Source organism: Schistocerca gregaria, chromosome 4 (genome assembly GCF_023897955.1).
Source record: "Schistocerca gregaria isolate iqSchGreg1 chromosome 4, iqSchGreg1.2, whole genome shotgun sequence".
Classification (NCBI taxonomy): Eukaryota; Metazoa; Arthropoda; class Insecta; order Orthoptera; family Acrididae; genus Schistocerca; species Schistocerca gregaria.
In genome coordinates, this window is record NC_064923.1 from 555,435,428 (window position 1) to 555,451,831 (window position 16,404).

A 16,404-nucleotide genomic window follows, 5' to 3' on the forward strand; every position below is an offset into this window, starting at 1 on the left:
TGGGGTATATTGAACATGTACAGAGGAAAACAACACAAATAGTCACAGGTTTGCTTGTGCCTGCAGGAGTGTGTCAGATCTGTTGAAAGACCTTAACCACCAGACTCAAAGATAGTTTACATTTGAGAAAGCCTACTTTCAAAATGCAAAGAACCGGCTTTAAATGATGACTACAGGAATACACTACAACCATGTACATATCATTCTTGTTGGAATCAGTTGCTTATAACAAAGCAGCGACACCAGAAAATAGTAACGATTTGCAGAATGATCTCCAGAGAACCGATGAATGGTGCAGGCTGTGGCAGTTGACCCTGAACGTAAATAAACGTCACATTGTGTATACATAGGAAATGAAATTCACTACTGTACAGCAACACTATTCATGAGAAATCACTGGAAACACTATCTACCAAAACACCTATGAGTAACTATCCAGATCTACCTGAAGTTTAATGACCACATAAACAAACAGTAGCAAAAGCAAATGTCAGACAGATTCATACGATGAATGTCAACAAAGTGTAACTCATTCACAATGAAAGTGGCTTACACAACATTTGTTCGATTAATTCTTGAGTATTGTTCATCTACCTGGAATCCCTACCAGGTAGGACTGATAGAGATATAGAAGATCCAAGGAAGGGTGGCATGTTTCGTCACGGGATCATTTCGTGGGTGCAAGAGCATTATGGAGATACTCAACAAATGCCATTGGCAGATGTCACAAGATACATTTTGCATTGCAGAGAGATTTACTTTTGAAATTTTGAGAGAGTACTTTCCAGGAAGAGTCAGACAATATATTACTTCCCCCACATATGTCTTGCGTAATGACCACGAGGAGAAAATTCAAGAAATTACAGCCAATACCAAGGCTTACTGACAATAATTCTCCTCATATGTTATTTGCTAGTGGAACAGGGTTGGAGGGCTAAGTTAGTGGTACAAAAAGTACCCTCTGCCATACACCATTAGGTGGCTTCCAGAGTATGATGCAAAAGTAGACATGAGGACAGGATTAGATTAATTACAGCACGCCCAGAGGCATTTAAGCAGCCATTCTTCTCAAATTCCACGTGTGTATGGAACGGGAAAAAGTATTAATACCTTATACAACTGTATGTGGGCTCTGCCTTGCACTTCATAGTGGTTTGCAAAGTATGGGTGCCTATGTAGGTATTATCCAAAGAGTGACTTATCTGTAAGTAGCACCATGTCATCAGCAAATGTGATGCAGTCAATCTGACAACATGTGCTTACTACTTCCTTCTTGGAAACCTAAAATCTTCATTATCAAGTTTTTGATATGTATGGTAAACAGTGTTACTAAAAAGACAACAACTCTGTCTAGCTCATCTTTAATTTCAAACCAAACTGCCACACCACTTCTTAGCGTCAAGGCTGTTTCTGTCTTGTTCCCTATCAAACTTTAATTACGATGCCATTCCTTAACTGAAGTGATGTAAAACAAACACCATCCGAACAGACCTTGAAAGCCCAATGGTACCAACCTGCACCGTGGTATCCTCAGCTCTTACTTGTCACCGAATGTGGGTATGGAGAGGCATGTGGTCAGCACACCATTCTCCCGGCCGTTATCAGTTTTCATGACTAGTCCCGCTACTTCTCAATCAAGTAGCTCCTCATTTGCCCTCACAAGGGCTGAGTGCACCCCACTTGTCAACAGCACTAGGCAGACCTGGACGGTGACCGATCCAAATGCTGGCCAAGCCTGACAGTGCTTAACTTCGGCGATCTGATGGGAACTGGTATTACCACTGCAGCAAGGCCATTGGCAACTGATTGATGTACATGTTCTAATATGTTTCTCTAATATATTTCTCATCTAGTGATGTAACCACCACACACTGTGCTCATTTCTTCTTACCTACTCCTACCTACAATATGGCAGTGTTCTAAACCTCCAGTAGCCGATAGTCATTTGAATATTTGCTACCACCACAGTATTTACCTTGTACACTCTGATAATCTTATTTAGTTCCTTTCCTTTTGTGCCTGTGTGTTGAACATTCCAGGCTGCAGTGGTTAGTTACACTCCTGTTCAACCATATCCTTGCTTGTAAATGAAATTACCTATCCTTTACGTGAGGCTGTGAGTAAAACTTGCAATTATGTTGGAACATATCCAGTACAAGACTATTTACCTCATGATGGAGTAAACTGTACGAGTGGAGATGCCAGCTTGAGACATGACTCGCCCATTTTCTATAGGAGTTGTCTCACTTTTAAGACACTACGGGAAGAAATGTGAAGAAAGTGAATAAGTTATTTGAAGAAACGTATAGACGTTTATAATATACAGTACTCTTAAAAGATGATATCTTGGTAAATGAAACCAGCTATTATAGTTGATACATACTCGATATTTCAGCACAAATGTCAAATTCACCTAAAGTGCACACAGTATGAGGTGTCTCCTATCATTGTAGATGGCTACACGGGAAAAGAGGCTGGCAGTGACAGCGTGTTCAGAGCAAACAAATGATCATGGTGGGTATGAACTCTCTCTCACACACACACACACACACACACACACACACACACACACACACACAGTCTCTTTTCTACGAGCCATTTTCTCTGGTGTTTTGGCAGATATTTGCAATTTTGTTTCTGCACTGTTTAGATGGAGTCAGCCCAAACCATTATTGCTCATCATGTCTTATGTGATGCCAACTGCCAATGGAAAGTGTTTCTAATTACAATAAAAATTTTGTGCGCCCATTTTATAAAGTGCTTCCAAAATAGCCTAGCCTGATATTTATAGCTTTTGTCCATTAAGGCCTTCATCAGCAACACACACACACACACACACACACACACACACACACACACACACACCTGCAGTCTCAAATAACTGAAAACACGCAGGTTGCGTGCGTGTGCGTGTGTGTGTGCGTGTGCGTTGCTGACAAAGGCCTTAATGGCCAAAAGCTATAATTGTGTGAATCTTTTGTTGTGCCTATCACGACTCAGCATCTCCACTATATGGTGAGTAGCAACTTTCCTTCTCTAATTTTGTTACATTCCATCCTGGATTTTCCATTGTTTGATTCTAGCCTGATATTTGATTTATCAATATGAATCAAAAGAGATAGTGAAACATGAAGAATAAACAGCAATCTAGCTGCAACTCAGTAGCAATGCATGCTTGGCAGTAGCACTCAGTGCGAGCCAAGGCAGTGCTGTCATGCTGGAAGACTCATATTCTTTGAGTTCTTCTGTCCCTGTTAGTACATAAAACTAAAACAAATATCAAACATGACTAATCTGGGACCTCTTTATGTAATGAGCACATAAAATCTGCTTTAAACATAATTTTGTTTGTAATGGTTAACAAACTGATAATTTCCATGGACACTGGGCGTTGCATAAAAGATGGGGTGAGAGCTATTTGTTTGGGCTGACTTCAGCCAGATAATGCAAAATCAAAATTGCATCCGGTGAAAGGCCAGAGAAAATGTGCCTCACGGCTCTTAGGAGAGAGAAAATATACAAGCAACATGCAGGATTTGTTAATTCTACAGAAACACAATTCATGCATACTGAGAGTTTGAACAGCAGTTAAAGGGTCTAGTAAGCTTCTTGTCCTGAAATAATACTGTCTAAAGCACTGTGGCTTTTTTCTCCTTGCAGTTACCTTCTATATCACACGTTTCATTCTTGTTGCAGCTGATGAAAAAAAATAGCACTTACGCAGATGGAGGAGCTCCACAGTATATTTTCCCCTCTTCATATTGTACACACCAACACATGTGCGGTTGAAAGGATCAAGATGGTGTATATTAGACTTAGAAGAAAGCAGATTGAAGCTCCACGAAGACTGCTGCAATTCCAGCTGCTCTGCAACTTCTTCTGGCGTGTGTCCCAAATAGACATCATAATTACTAGGATCCACATTTATTTTCAACTGTAACACATTTTAGAACAATTTCAGAAAAAAGAGGTTCCTATAAAATTGCAATTCACACAACTTATCTACTAAACGCAATAAACTGGTTACAAATATTTATAGGCACATGCCACATAGCACTGATGGGCATCTAGAGGAAAAAAAAAATATAATTTTACTTTCATTTATGTAAGAAAGATACTATTTTATAATAATTTCAAGTCACTATTACTTTATACCAGTGATGAAAAAGCTCCCTGCTATGTAACTATAAATAACAGATACAGAGCAAAAGGTTCCCCTCACGAAATCTTATTTGTGAAGACAGACTGATCTATAGCATAGCCTAAAGCCTGTGTTTGATGATGATGATTAGTTGGGTTGAGGAGGCACTCAACAACACGGTCATCAGTGTTCTGACGAAAAAACAACAGGAAATCTCATGGGTGGGGACGAAGGCTGTCCCACATGCAGAGCAGTTTATAATGTACTAAAGCCTACCGTACTAAAGTCCCACCAGTTTAGGGATGAAGCCTGATAGTTCACAAAATTTCACCATTCTGTTAACACTGGTATCGGTATCTGCGAGACCAAGGGCTGTCCGATTATCAGTATACAGGACACATGTAACCACAATATGCTGAACTGAAAGAGGCACGCCACAAACTTCACAGAAAGGTGGATCCTCCCCCCGGAGGAGGAAGCTATGTGTGAAAGGGCTATGCCTGATGTGCAGTTTGGTAAGCAAAACCTCATTCCAGCGGTGAGGCTGACACGAAGTCAAGCTTTTGTGGTCGGTTTGAGTGACTGCAGTTTGTTGTCCGACACCTGCAACCATTCAGTCTCCCACTGACGCATGATGCATCTGTCAGAAAATGAGATAATGGCATGCAACGGGATGGGACATTGACGTACAGCACCATCCCAACATGCTTCCTTGGCAGCTTTATCAGCCATGTCATTACCCTGTATCCCAACATGGCCAGATACCCAGCAAAAGATCACTTATCACCTCCTTGCCATGGCGTTTGAGCCACTGTAAGCAGTCATGGATCAGCTGAATCAGCGGGTCTATCAGATACAATTGGTGAAGTGGTTGCAGTGCACTATGAGAGTTGGAACAGACAAGAAAACTCTTACGGTGATGTCTGTGAACCCTCTACAGTGCCATTAGAATGCCATATAACTCCGCATCATAATTTGTAAATTGTTCTGGAAGATGCACTTTAAAAATCCTATCAGGGAAAACTACAGAACAACCAAGAGCATTCCCCTGCTGGGATCCATCTGTATAAATAAGGATAGAACGATGGTACGTACTTAAAATAGATGAAAACAAAGTTGTAAAAACCGTATCTGGAGTACAATTTTTCGGGTACTGCGTCAAGCTTAAAATCACTTTGTGCCTCCGAAGAAACCAAGGCAGCAGTGCGTTCCATCCCTGGGTGTGTATTTTCATACCCAAGAGATCCAGATCCTTGAGGCAGGCCGTAGCACGTATACCAAATGGCTGAGTCACGTGGGGCCAATTCCTGAATAGTCGTTCAAAGGCGGGTTGGATCACTGAACTAAATGCCGACTGAGGTGACGCTGAGATTTTCAGTGCCTCTCAAGCCGAAAGGATACGTCGCCGAATCCAGAGTGGTGGTTCACCAGCCTCTGCACACAGACTCTGAATTGGGCTGGTCTGAAAGGCTCCAGTTGATATACAAATGCCCGCATGGGGGACAGCATCTAACATCCTGAGGTAGGAAGGATGGGCCGGTCCATAGACCATGCTGCCATAGTCTAAGCGTGATCGAACAAATACCTTATGAAACTGTCGGACGCAGGGCCTGTCAGTTCCCCTTGTTTTTCCACCAAGGCATTTCAAAATGTTCAACAAGCGGACACCCTTTGTTTGTAGGTCTTTCAGGTGTGGGAGCCATGTCAATTTTGAGTCCAATAATAGACCCAAAAAGCGCACTGTGTCTTGAAAAAGTAAAATACGTCCCCCCCCATTGTAAGCTATAGTTGGTTAAAACTCCGAAGAGCATGATTAAAATTGACACACACAGTCTTCTCAGGTGAGAACTGAAAACCAGTTGTCTGCGCCCAGGTTTCCAGCCTCCTAATGCTGAGCAGTAGCTGCCTTGTCATTGTCATAAGACCAGAGGAAGAGCAGAAGATTGCAAAGTCATCCACAAACAAAGAGCATTTGACAGGGCTCCTGACTTCAGAGGAAATGCCATTGATAGCGATGGCAAACAATGTAACACTGAAGACACTGCCCTGGGGCACAGCATTCTCCTGAACATAGCAATCAGATATGGCATCGCCAATGTGATAACGAAAACGCCTGTCCTCGAGGAAGGATTGGATCAGAAGTGGCAGGCGTTCACATAGTTCCGATTCATGAAGTTGGCGAAGGATATTGTACCTCCAAGTAGTGTCATGCTTTTTCGAGGTCGAAAAACACACAAACTAAATGGTTTCGGTGTAAGAAGGACTCCTGTGTATAGCCATCTCCAGTAGTATCAAGTTGTCAAGAGTGGAATGGTAGTGTCTGAAACCAAACGAGGCAGCAGTTGACCATGCGTTCAAGAGTCTTACCCATACAACTAGTAAGAGCGACACTCCGATAACTGTTCGGGGCGCTCCGGTCTTTACCTGGTTTCCAGAATGGAATTAAGATTGCCTCCTTCCAACTCATGGGGTACTGTTCATCAAACCAAATCTGATTGAAACAAGAGAGGAGCTGACCTTTTGCTTCAGGGCACAGATGACGAAGCATGGCATAATGGATCTCATCAGGTCCTGGAGCAGTGTCTTTGGCTGCAGAGAAAGCTGTTTCCAGTTCCCACATGGAGAATGGGAGGTTGTAGACTACTTCATTAAGCGAGAAAAAATTCAGCTTCCTCATCTCTGCAGTCCGACAGGTTACCCGAACAACAGGAGCTTGTCTGGATGACTTAGTAACAGTAAAGAAGTGTTCAGCTAAAACGTGAGCCATCTCTTCTGACATTTCCACCAAGACCCCATTATGTGACAAGGCCGTAAGGGGATGTTTATTACCCTTGCCTGAAATCTGTCTTATTGATTCCCAAATGTGCGCAACGGAAGTGGACCGATTAATGGAAGTTGTTAATTCCCCTCCAGGAAGCCCTCTTCCTTTCTTTGATCACTTGCCTTGCATGTGCTCTCACAGTCCTGAAGACATGAAGACTTCCTTTAGTTGGACACCATTTGAAGTTCCAACGAGCTGACCGTCTGGCCCTGATTACCAATCAACAGTTGTCATTCCACCACGGTACAGGCCGTCATCAGAGGTGGTTACTAGACCTGGGGATGGACTCTGTGGCATCCCTTTGGATCTCACGAGTGATATGGGCTGCCGACTCTTGTGCACAATCCTTTTGTTCAAAATTAGCCTATTGACTGTACTGTAACAAATTTGCCCTTTGTATCATCCACCTGCATGGTCTCCTGTTGGTCACTGTCCTAGGCTGCAGACGAATCCACACTGGGGAGTGGTCACTAGAAAGTAAATCTAGAGCCACTTCCCACTGAATTGAATCTGCAATAGCTGAGGAACAAAAGCAAAGACCAATAGCTGAAAAAGACCCTGTAGCTGTGGAAAAGTCAGTCATCTGACCCATCAGAATGGACGAGTCACTCGATCAGTCTACCCCTGAAGCAGAGCCCCACAACACATTGTGGGGATTGAAGTCCCTCACAAGAAGGAATGGGTGCGGAAGTGCCTGGAAGAAGTCTGCCAGTGCGTCCGCATCCGAAGTGTCATTGGGAGGGGGGGGGGGGGGGGGCCGATACAAAGAACAGATTGTGATAGTAAATGGTGAGAAAACTTTCACAGCAATTGCTTGGATGGCCGAGGCAAGAGGGACAGCAGAGGAGTGCTATCTGTTATCAAGAAAAATAGCCACTCCACCTTTAGCCCCGCATACAGCAGTATCATCTTTCCTGTATATGTGGTAGCCCCGTAATGTAGGTGTGCCTGTGACTTAAATATGCGTTTCTTGTAAGCAGATGCAGAATGGTTTATCCTGGACCAGCAGCTGCAATTCTTCCAAATGTGAGTGATATCCATTCAAATTCCACTGCAACACAGAAGTCTCTACTGAAGCCATTGGTTAGCAATGATGGTTCTTTCCTTCCTCCCTCGTAGGCGGAAATTTACCGGAGATATCAGGGGGAACGTTAGCTGTTTCCGCATTCTCTAGTTCTTCAGATTTGAAGTCCGTATCTTAAAGAGCATAGTCGCCATCAGAAAGGGAGAGTGCTTATCGATCAGAAGGCTTACCTACCGCTTTCTTTGACTTGGAACTACTTTAAGAAGAACTTTTTCTTTACTGACAGGAGGAGAAGGCTATCTGGGTCGCTGGGACGGCTTAGGTGGCTTCTGAAGGTTGGGAGTGATGTGTGGCTTAGGTGGTAAGTCTACTGCTGACGGCTTCCAAGCGACATCAGTTGCAAGTGGAGCATTTCCCCCTCAGGTACAGCAACAAGTGCATATGCTAATACTTTAATCTGTGGTCCGAGTTTGTGTGAAGGCCTCACATTTAGCCATTGGTGTTCTAAGGGCTGATGCAAAAGAAGTTGCAAAAACCGGTGGTTACATGGCTTTGTAAGCCTTTCTAACTTCACCATAGGTTATGCGTCTCTATACTTTCAACTCTTGAATTTTTTTTTCCTCGTTGTAAACCCCACACTGGGTGATCCCCAGAGCAGTTAACACATTTAGGAGGGAGTGTAGAAGAAGTCCCCGTCTCATGAGCAGAGCCTCCACAATTGCCACATGTAGCCTTCCTGTTACATCCCATATTGGTATGGCCAAATATTTGACATTTATAGCAGTGCATGGGGCTAGGAACAAATGGGTGAACCTTAAGGCAGATATAGCTGGCAAGGATATATTCCGGTAATTAGGTAGAACTAAATGTTAGAATAAACATTGCCGATTTTTCCAATTTTCCATTGATTCTCCTCGTATAATTCTGCACCTTTTTGACGCCCACATTCTTCCACTCTTCACGCAACTCCGCAGGGTCCATCTCCATTATATTGGAGCAGGTAACCACGCCCTTACTATAGTTAAGAGTGTTATGCAATTCAGCCTTGATTGGGTAGTCACCTAAGACCTTACATCCTAGAAGCTTAGATATTTGGGTGGAATTAGCAGTTTCCACGAAAAGCGTTCCATTACGTAGTCGTTTGACACTTTTCAGAGACCCAGCTGTACCTTCCAATGCCTCGGTAATATAGAATGGGGATATCTTCTCAAAACTTCCCCCATTTCGCTTGATTACAATGAAAGTGTTATGGCACACTAATGCCCCGTTACTATTACTCGTAGACTTCTTTTCGGGAGGACTGACCAACCGAGCTCTCTTTGAGGAGTGGTAGTTTCATGAGACAGTTCCATAAGGATCCAACGAGACGCTAGGGAAACAACCGTTGACCCAGGCAGAGCCCTGCATGCCTGAGCAAGCCTGATTCAACTGGGCTGCGGCAGGTGCCCCAGAGGTTGCTCGCTAAAGACTGTTTAACCTCAACAGCTTTTCACCTCCTCAGTGGGTAGCACACATTGAGGTTGAGGTTTTTTTTTTTTTTTTTTTTTATGTGGGTACCTTCCTCACAGTCCATGGGGTGAAGCCAATACTCCTGTTCTACGAAACACAACATTCCACCGCCGCACCGCACGGTGCTCAGGAACCCCGGGGGCGCCACGCCCGTACTTGGTTGGTTGGTTGGATTAAAGGGACCAGACTACTACGGTCATCGGTCCCTTGTACCAAGGAAAAAAAAAAAACTAACACCTCCTAAAGAGAAGAAAAATGAACAACAGGAAAGATGGCAGATGACACAGGACAAGAAATACTCAGACAAAGAACAGACAAAACAAAGTAAAACCACACAGAGTGTGGCGGTGGTTGGCCAACCATAGGGATAAAAAAGGAAAAGCCAACCACCGACAACACATTAAAAACTCAGTTTAAAATCGTAGGCCAAAGGCCAGAATCAACAATACAATAAAATGAAACAGAAACACTCAGATTAAACGATAAAAAAAACCCTGACCGAATAAAACGTAAAACTAAGTCAGCCATAGCATGCTGAAAGCGCAGGGAGCGTGTCAGGCAGTGCGAACGACTGCCTGAGCACAGCTAAAAGTGGACAGTTCAATAAAATGTGGACCACTGTCAAAACGGAGCCGCAGCGACATAAAGGTGGGTCCTCACGTCGCAATAGGTGGCCGTGCGTCAGCCATGTGTGCCCAATGCGCAGCCGGCAGAGGACAACAGACTCCTTGCAAGAGGCCCGTAAGGAGGAGCGCCACACCCCGGTATCCTCCTTGATGGCCCGAAGTTTGTTTCGTGAAGGCAGGGCGCACCATTCAGTGGCCCAAAGGTCCAGAATTTTGCTGCGTAGGAAGGCGCACAAATCTGTCTCCAGGAGGCCAATGTCCAGAGATTGTGTACTGGTGGCCTCTTTCGCCAGGCGGTCAACATTCTCATTGCCGGGTATCCCAACATGGCCTGGGGTCCACACGAAGACCACAGAACGGCCATAACACGCAAGAGTATGCAGGGACTCCTGGATAGCTATCACCAGACGAGAACTAGGGAAACACTGGTCGAGAGCTCGTAAACCGCTCAGGGAATTGCTACAGATAATGAAGGACTCACCTGAGCAGGAGCGGCTATACTCTAGGGCATGAAAGATGGCGACCAGCTCAGCAGTGTAAACACTGCAGCCAGCCGGCAACGAACGTTGTTCAGAATGGTCCCCTAGAGTTAGTGCATAACCGACACGACTAGCAACCATTGAACTGTCAGTGTAGACAACGCCAGAGCCCTGATACGTGGCCAGGATGGAATAAAAGCGGCGTCGGAAGGCCTCCGGAGGGACTGAGTCCTTCGGGTCCTGTGCCAAGTCGAGCCGAAGGCAAGGGCGAGGCACACACCACGGGGGTGTACGCAGAGGTGCCCGGACAGGAGGTGGAACAGGGAAACACCCAAGCCCGTAGACAAGCTGTTTGACACGTACGGCGATTGCTGTCCACAGGGCTTCTCTGGAAGGCACCAGTGGCAAGGCGTATCCCGCTGCGAAGGATTGGATCCAGCAGCCGTAACGCAGATGGGGATGCTGAGCCATAAGCCAGACTCCCATAGTCCAGACGGGACTGGATTAACGCCTGGTAAAGCCGTAGGAGAGTAGATCGGTCGGTGCCCCACCTGGTGTGGCTCAGGCATCGCAGATCATTTAGATGCCGCCAACACGCCTGTTTAAGCTGCCGAATATGAGGCAGCCAAGTCAACCGGGCATCAAAAACCACCCCCAAAAACCTATGTGACTCCACCACTGTAAAAAGCTCACCATCGAGATAAAGCCGCGGCTCAGGGTGAACAGTGCGTCACCGGCAGAAATGCATAACGCAGGTCTTGGCTGCCGAAAACTGAAAACCATGCGCTACAGCCCAAGACTGCGCCCTGTAGCTGACGTTCAGCAGCTGCAATGCCAATAGAGCTGTAGTAAAGGCAGAAGTCGTCAGCATACAGGGAAGCGGAGACAGAATTTCCCCATGGCCGCAGCGAGCCCGTTAATGGCTATTAAAAACAGACAGACACTTAGAACAGAACCCTGTGGCACACCGTTCTCCTGGACTTGGGAGGAACTACATGAGGCCGCGACATGCATGCAGAAGGTACGATACGACAGAAAATTGCGGATATAGATCGGCAGAGGGCCCTGAAGACCCCATCCATGAAGCATAGAAAGGATGTGATGACGCCATGGCGTATCATACGCCTTCTGCATGTCGAAAAAGACAGCAACCAGATGCTGATGGCGGGCAAAGGCAGTACGGATGGCCTACTCCAGGCTCACCAGATTGTCTGCGGCGGAGCGGCCTTTACAGAACCTACCCTGAGACGGAGCCAGAAGGCCTCGAGACTCCAGTACCAAATTCAAGCGCCGGCTCACCATCCGTTCAAGCAACTTGCAAACAACGTTGGTGAGGCTAATGGGACGGTAGCTGTCCACCTCCAAAGGGTTCTTCCCTGGTTTCAGAATGGGGTCAACAGGACTTTCCCGCCATTGCGACGGAAACTCACCCTCGAGCCAAATGCGGTTGTAAAGGTCGAGGAGGCGTCGCTGGCAGTCCACTGAAAGGCGTTTCAGCATCTGAGAGTGGATGCTATCTGGCCCAGGAGGACAAGCGGCGAGGGCACTGCAAAATTCCCACTCACTGAATGGAACATTGTACAATTCAGGATGGTGGGTGCGAAAAGAAAGACTCCGACGTTCTATCCGCTCTTTAATGGAGCGGAAGCTTAAGGGGTAGTTGGCAGAAGCGGAATTCAGGGCGAAGTGCTCTGCCAAGCGGTTTGCAATGACGTCTGAGTCAGTACAAACGGCTCCATTCAGTGAGAGCGCAGGGACACTGACAGGGGTCTGATAGCCATAGAGCCAGCGAATCTTGGCCCAGACCTGCGATGGAGTGACATGGAGGCCAATGGTGGACACATATCATTCGCAGCACTCCTGATTGCGTTGGCGGACAATGCGGCGGGCTCGCGCACGCAGCCGTTTGAATCAGGCGATAAGGTGTTCAATTGATGGATGTCGCTTGTGACGCTGGAGTGCCCGCCGGCGAGCTTTAATCGCTTCAGCAATCTCAGGCGACCACCAAGGCACAGTCTGCCACCGAGGGGACCCAGAAGAACGGGGAATGGCAGATTCGGTGGCAGTAACGATGCCGGTGGTGACCGATTGAACCACTGCATCAATGTCATCATTAGAGAGAGGCTCAATAGAGGCAGTGGAGGAGAACAAGTCCCTGTCAGCCTTATTCAGAGCCCATCTGCTAGGGCGGCCAGAAGATTGATGCTGTGGCAGTGACAGAAAGATCGGAAAGTGGTCACTACCACACAGGTCATCATGCACTCTCCATTGGACAGACGGTAAGAGGCTAGGGCTACAGATCGAGAGGTCAATGGTAGAGTATGCTCCATGCACCACACTGAAGTGTGTGAAGGCACCATCATTTAATATCGAGAGATTGAGCTGCGCCAATAAATGCTCAATGACGGCGCCTCGACCTGTTGCCACTGACGCACCCAACAGATGGTTATGGGCGTTAAAGTCGCCCAGTAACAAGAAAGGTGGCGGCAATTGGGCTATCAGAGCATCCAGGACATGCTGCGTGACCTCACCATCCGGTGGAAGGTAAAGACTGCAGACGGTAACAGCCTGTGGCATCCACACCCGAACAGCGACAGCCTCTAAAGGTGTTTGGAGAGGGACAGACTCGCTGTGAAGAGAGTTCAGGACATAGATGCAGACGCCACCAGACACCCTTTCATAAGCTGCCCGGTTCTTATAATAACCCCTATAGCCATGGAGGGCGGGGGTTCGCATTGCCGGAAACCAAGTTTCCTGCAGAGCAATGCAGAGGAAAGGGTGAAGGCTGATAAGTTTGCGGAGCTCAGCTAGATGGTGGAAGAAACTGCTGCAGTTCCACTGGAGGATGGTGTTGTTCATGGCTGCGAAAGGCATGATGGGACTGGGAAGGCAGATTACGCCACTGGGTCACCTGCTGCCTCCGATGGAGCACCCATGCAAATGGTATCCATTGCGTCTGAGGGACCAGCGAGATCGAGGTCCTCAGCGGACGCAAGAATCTCCACCTCATCCTCAGGTGCAGAGCTTGTAGGTAATGGTGGAGTAGGAGCCATCGCAGGTGCCTTGGTCTTACGTGGCTTCAATGTAATTTTCTCTCGCTGTTCCTTCGGTTGCCGTCGTTGAGTGGGCTGATTGGTGTCAGTCTCTGGAACCGAAGATGATTGCGAAGCTCGATGACCAGCAGCCTGTGGCTTCTTCAGCCACTGGTTGGTGTCTGCTGTGCCGCTGCTGGTAGGAACCTGGGAAGGGAGTGACCCAAGGGATCCCTTCCGAGCGAGAGAAGCCAAAGAAGACTTACGCTTCTCCGGCTTAGAAGTGGGGACTGGTGTCCCCGGTGGTTTAGTGGGTGCTGCTCCAGAGATAGATGGTGTGGGAGCAACAGCAAGAGCAGGGGCCCCCCGTTGTCAAGGGGGCAGGTGAGGTCCTCTGACGCTGAGAGCTGACTGTATGTGGTGCAGCTAAAGGAGCTGGAGTAGGAGTGACAGTGGAGGCATAAGATGATGACATGCGCACGGGATGTAGCCGTTCAAATTTCCGCTTAGCCTCAGTGTAAGTCAGTCGGTCCAGGGTCTTATATTCCATGATTTTGCATTCTTTCTGTAAGATCCTGCAGTCTGGCGAGCAAGGTGAATGAGGCTCTCCACAGTTGACACAGATGTGAGGCGGAGCACATGGAGTATCGGGATGAGATGGGCGTCCGCAATCTCGACATGCGAGGCTGGAAGTACAGCGGGAAGACATATGGCCGAACTTCCAGCACTTAAACCACCGCATCGGGGGAGGGATATAGGGCTTGACGTCACAACAGTAGACCATCACCTTGACCTTCTCCGGTAATGTATCACCCTCGAAGGCCAAGATGAAGGCACCGGTAGCAACCTGATTGTCCCTCGGACCCCGCCGAACGCGCCACACGAAATGAACACTTCTACGCTCTAAGTTGGTGCGCAGCTCGTCATCAGACTGCAGAAGTAGGTCGCTATGGAAAATAACACCCTAGACCATATTTAAACTCTTATGTGGTGTGATGGTAACGTTAACATCCCCCGACTTGTAACAAGCAAGCAACCTGCATGACTGGGCGGAGGATGCTGTTTTTATCAAAACTGACCCAGAGCGCATTTTAGACAAGCCCTCCACCTCCCTAAACTTGTCCTCCAAATGCTCTACAAAGAACTGAGGCTTCATGGATACAAAGGATTCCCCATCAGCTCTGGTACAGACGAGATACCTGGGCGAATACATGTCAGTATCATTCATTGCCTTTCGTTCCTCCCATGGTGTGGCCAGGGATGGGAACCATTTGGGGTCATAAATGTTAGCTTTAAAATGAGCCCTTGAACGCTTAGAGACTGCTGGTGGCTGGCCACCAGCAAGAGATGATGTACCACACTTCATTGCGGGACATCCGCCCTGATGCCACCCACTCCGACCAAGGGCCCTCCCCATGGGCACCACCCAGCCACAGCAAGAGCCACCTGGCAGGATGGCCAGTGCCGGGAGTCCTGATGCCCCAGGGAGATGGGCATCTACTCCTTGGCATACATGGGGAGTAAATGGTGCAGGCATCAGTAGAGCGATCCCCATGTTGTCAGGGGGCTACAACCAACAGGGTACATGGCGGCCCCACCACAACGGACTGGCTACCCTGCTGGATCTTAGGTGCAAAAATGTATAAGGTCGTCGTCGCAGCGAAAAGGAACACTGCACAGTGCAGCGTGGTAATCGCACCCAGGGACGTATCCTCGCCCAAGAGATGGAAAACGAGCAGGACACCATTGCAACGACGAGAAAGCCGGCTAAAGGTCTCAATGCACGACAGATACAGTGCACCATGTAAGGCGCCCTTCCCCAAGTGGCTCTCTCTTCGGAACAATTTAGAAAGATGGATGTCAAACCCGAGAGGGGACCATCATATAAAGCCAAAAAGGTTGAGACTCCTTTTAGTCACCTCTTACGACAGGCAGGAATACCGCGGGCCTATTCTTACCCCCCGAACCCGCAGGGGGGCCACGCCCGTACTCAGCAAACGAATGTTGAGCCCCTGAGGGGTTAAGTCTGTGTTTGGTTGGAAGAAGAAAATCTGAAATGCATTTTTCTATAAATAATTAAAACTGCAAGGTAAATTTATAAAGCAACATTGCATAACAGACAAATCTACAATTATTTCAATGCATATTATTTCCACACAAGTAGTAGTAAAGTTTTTATTTTAGTCTTTAAGAAATACGGTAACAATTATTTTTATTTGTTTGTTCACAGTACATATCCAAAGTCCTGCTACACACTGAAAGCCCTATGCCACAGTACCATAGCACATCACTAAAGGAGCCAAAAGAAAATGGGGAAGTCCACTGACAATGTGGAGTATTGCATGGTAATTGGTTTTTGTGTTTGGAGGGTAACAACACAGCAACAATTCATATGGAGTTAATGTCTGGAAATAATGCACCATTATATCACACAAGATGTGTTGTGTGTCACAGACACTTCCAGTGTAGTTAGCCAAATCTCTTTGATGAAGTGGCAGTCCATCTATATGAAAACCAGGGAATCTCAAGGAAAGTGGGTGTATCACATAAGGGGTGATAGTGGAGGAAATGAAGATCAACCATAGATCAGTATTCAACACACAGAACACCATTTTGAGCATAACAAAGGTCACTGCTTGTGGTTCCGTGAGTGGTCATAACCATTCAGAAAGGCTGCTGAGCCAAGGCAGCAGTGGCACTGTGCACCTGAGTCAAGCCAATCCATGTAATTTCTCAATGGATGAGTTCTGGGTGTATCACTATGACCTAGAG

The 16,404-nt window shown here is 46.9% G+C and overlaps 1 protein-coding gene across 2 annotated transcripts in view; it reads right to left on the minus strand.

Annotated features, from left to right (window-relative positions):
* LOC126266776 (nuclear envelope integral membrane protein 1a) overlaps window positions 1–16,404 on the minus strand; it is a 123,147-nt gene that overhangs the window by 95,203 nt on the left and 11,540 nt on the right. For both annotated transcript variants that reach the window (XM_049971313.1, XM_049971314.1), the window contains exon 3: window positions 3,721–3,934. In XM_049971313.1, the coding sequence (XP_049827270.1) occupies window positions 3,721–3,934 (214 nt within the window). The remainder of the gene's footprint in view (window positions 1–3,720; window positions 3,935–16,404) is intronic.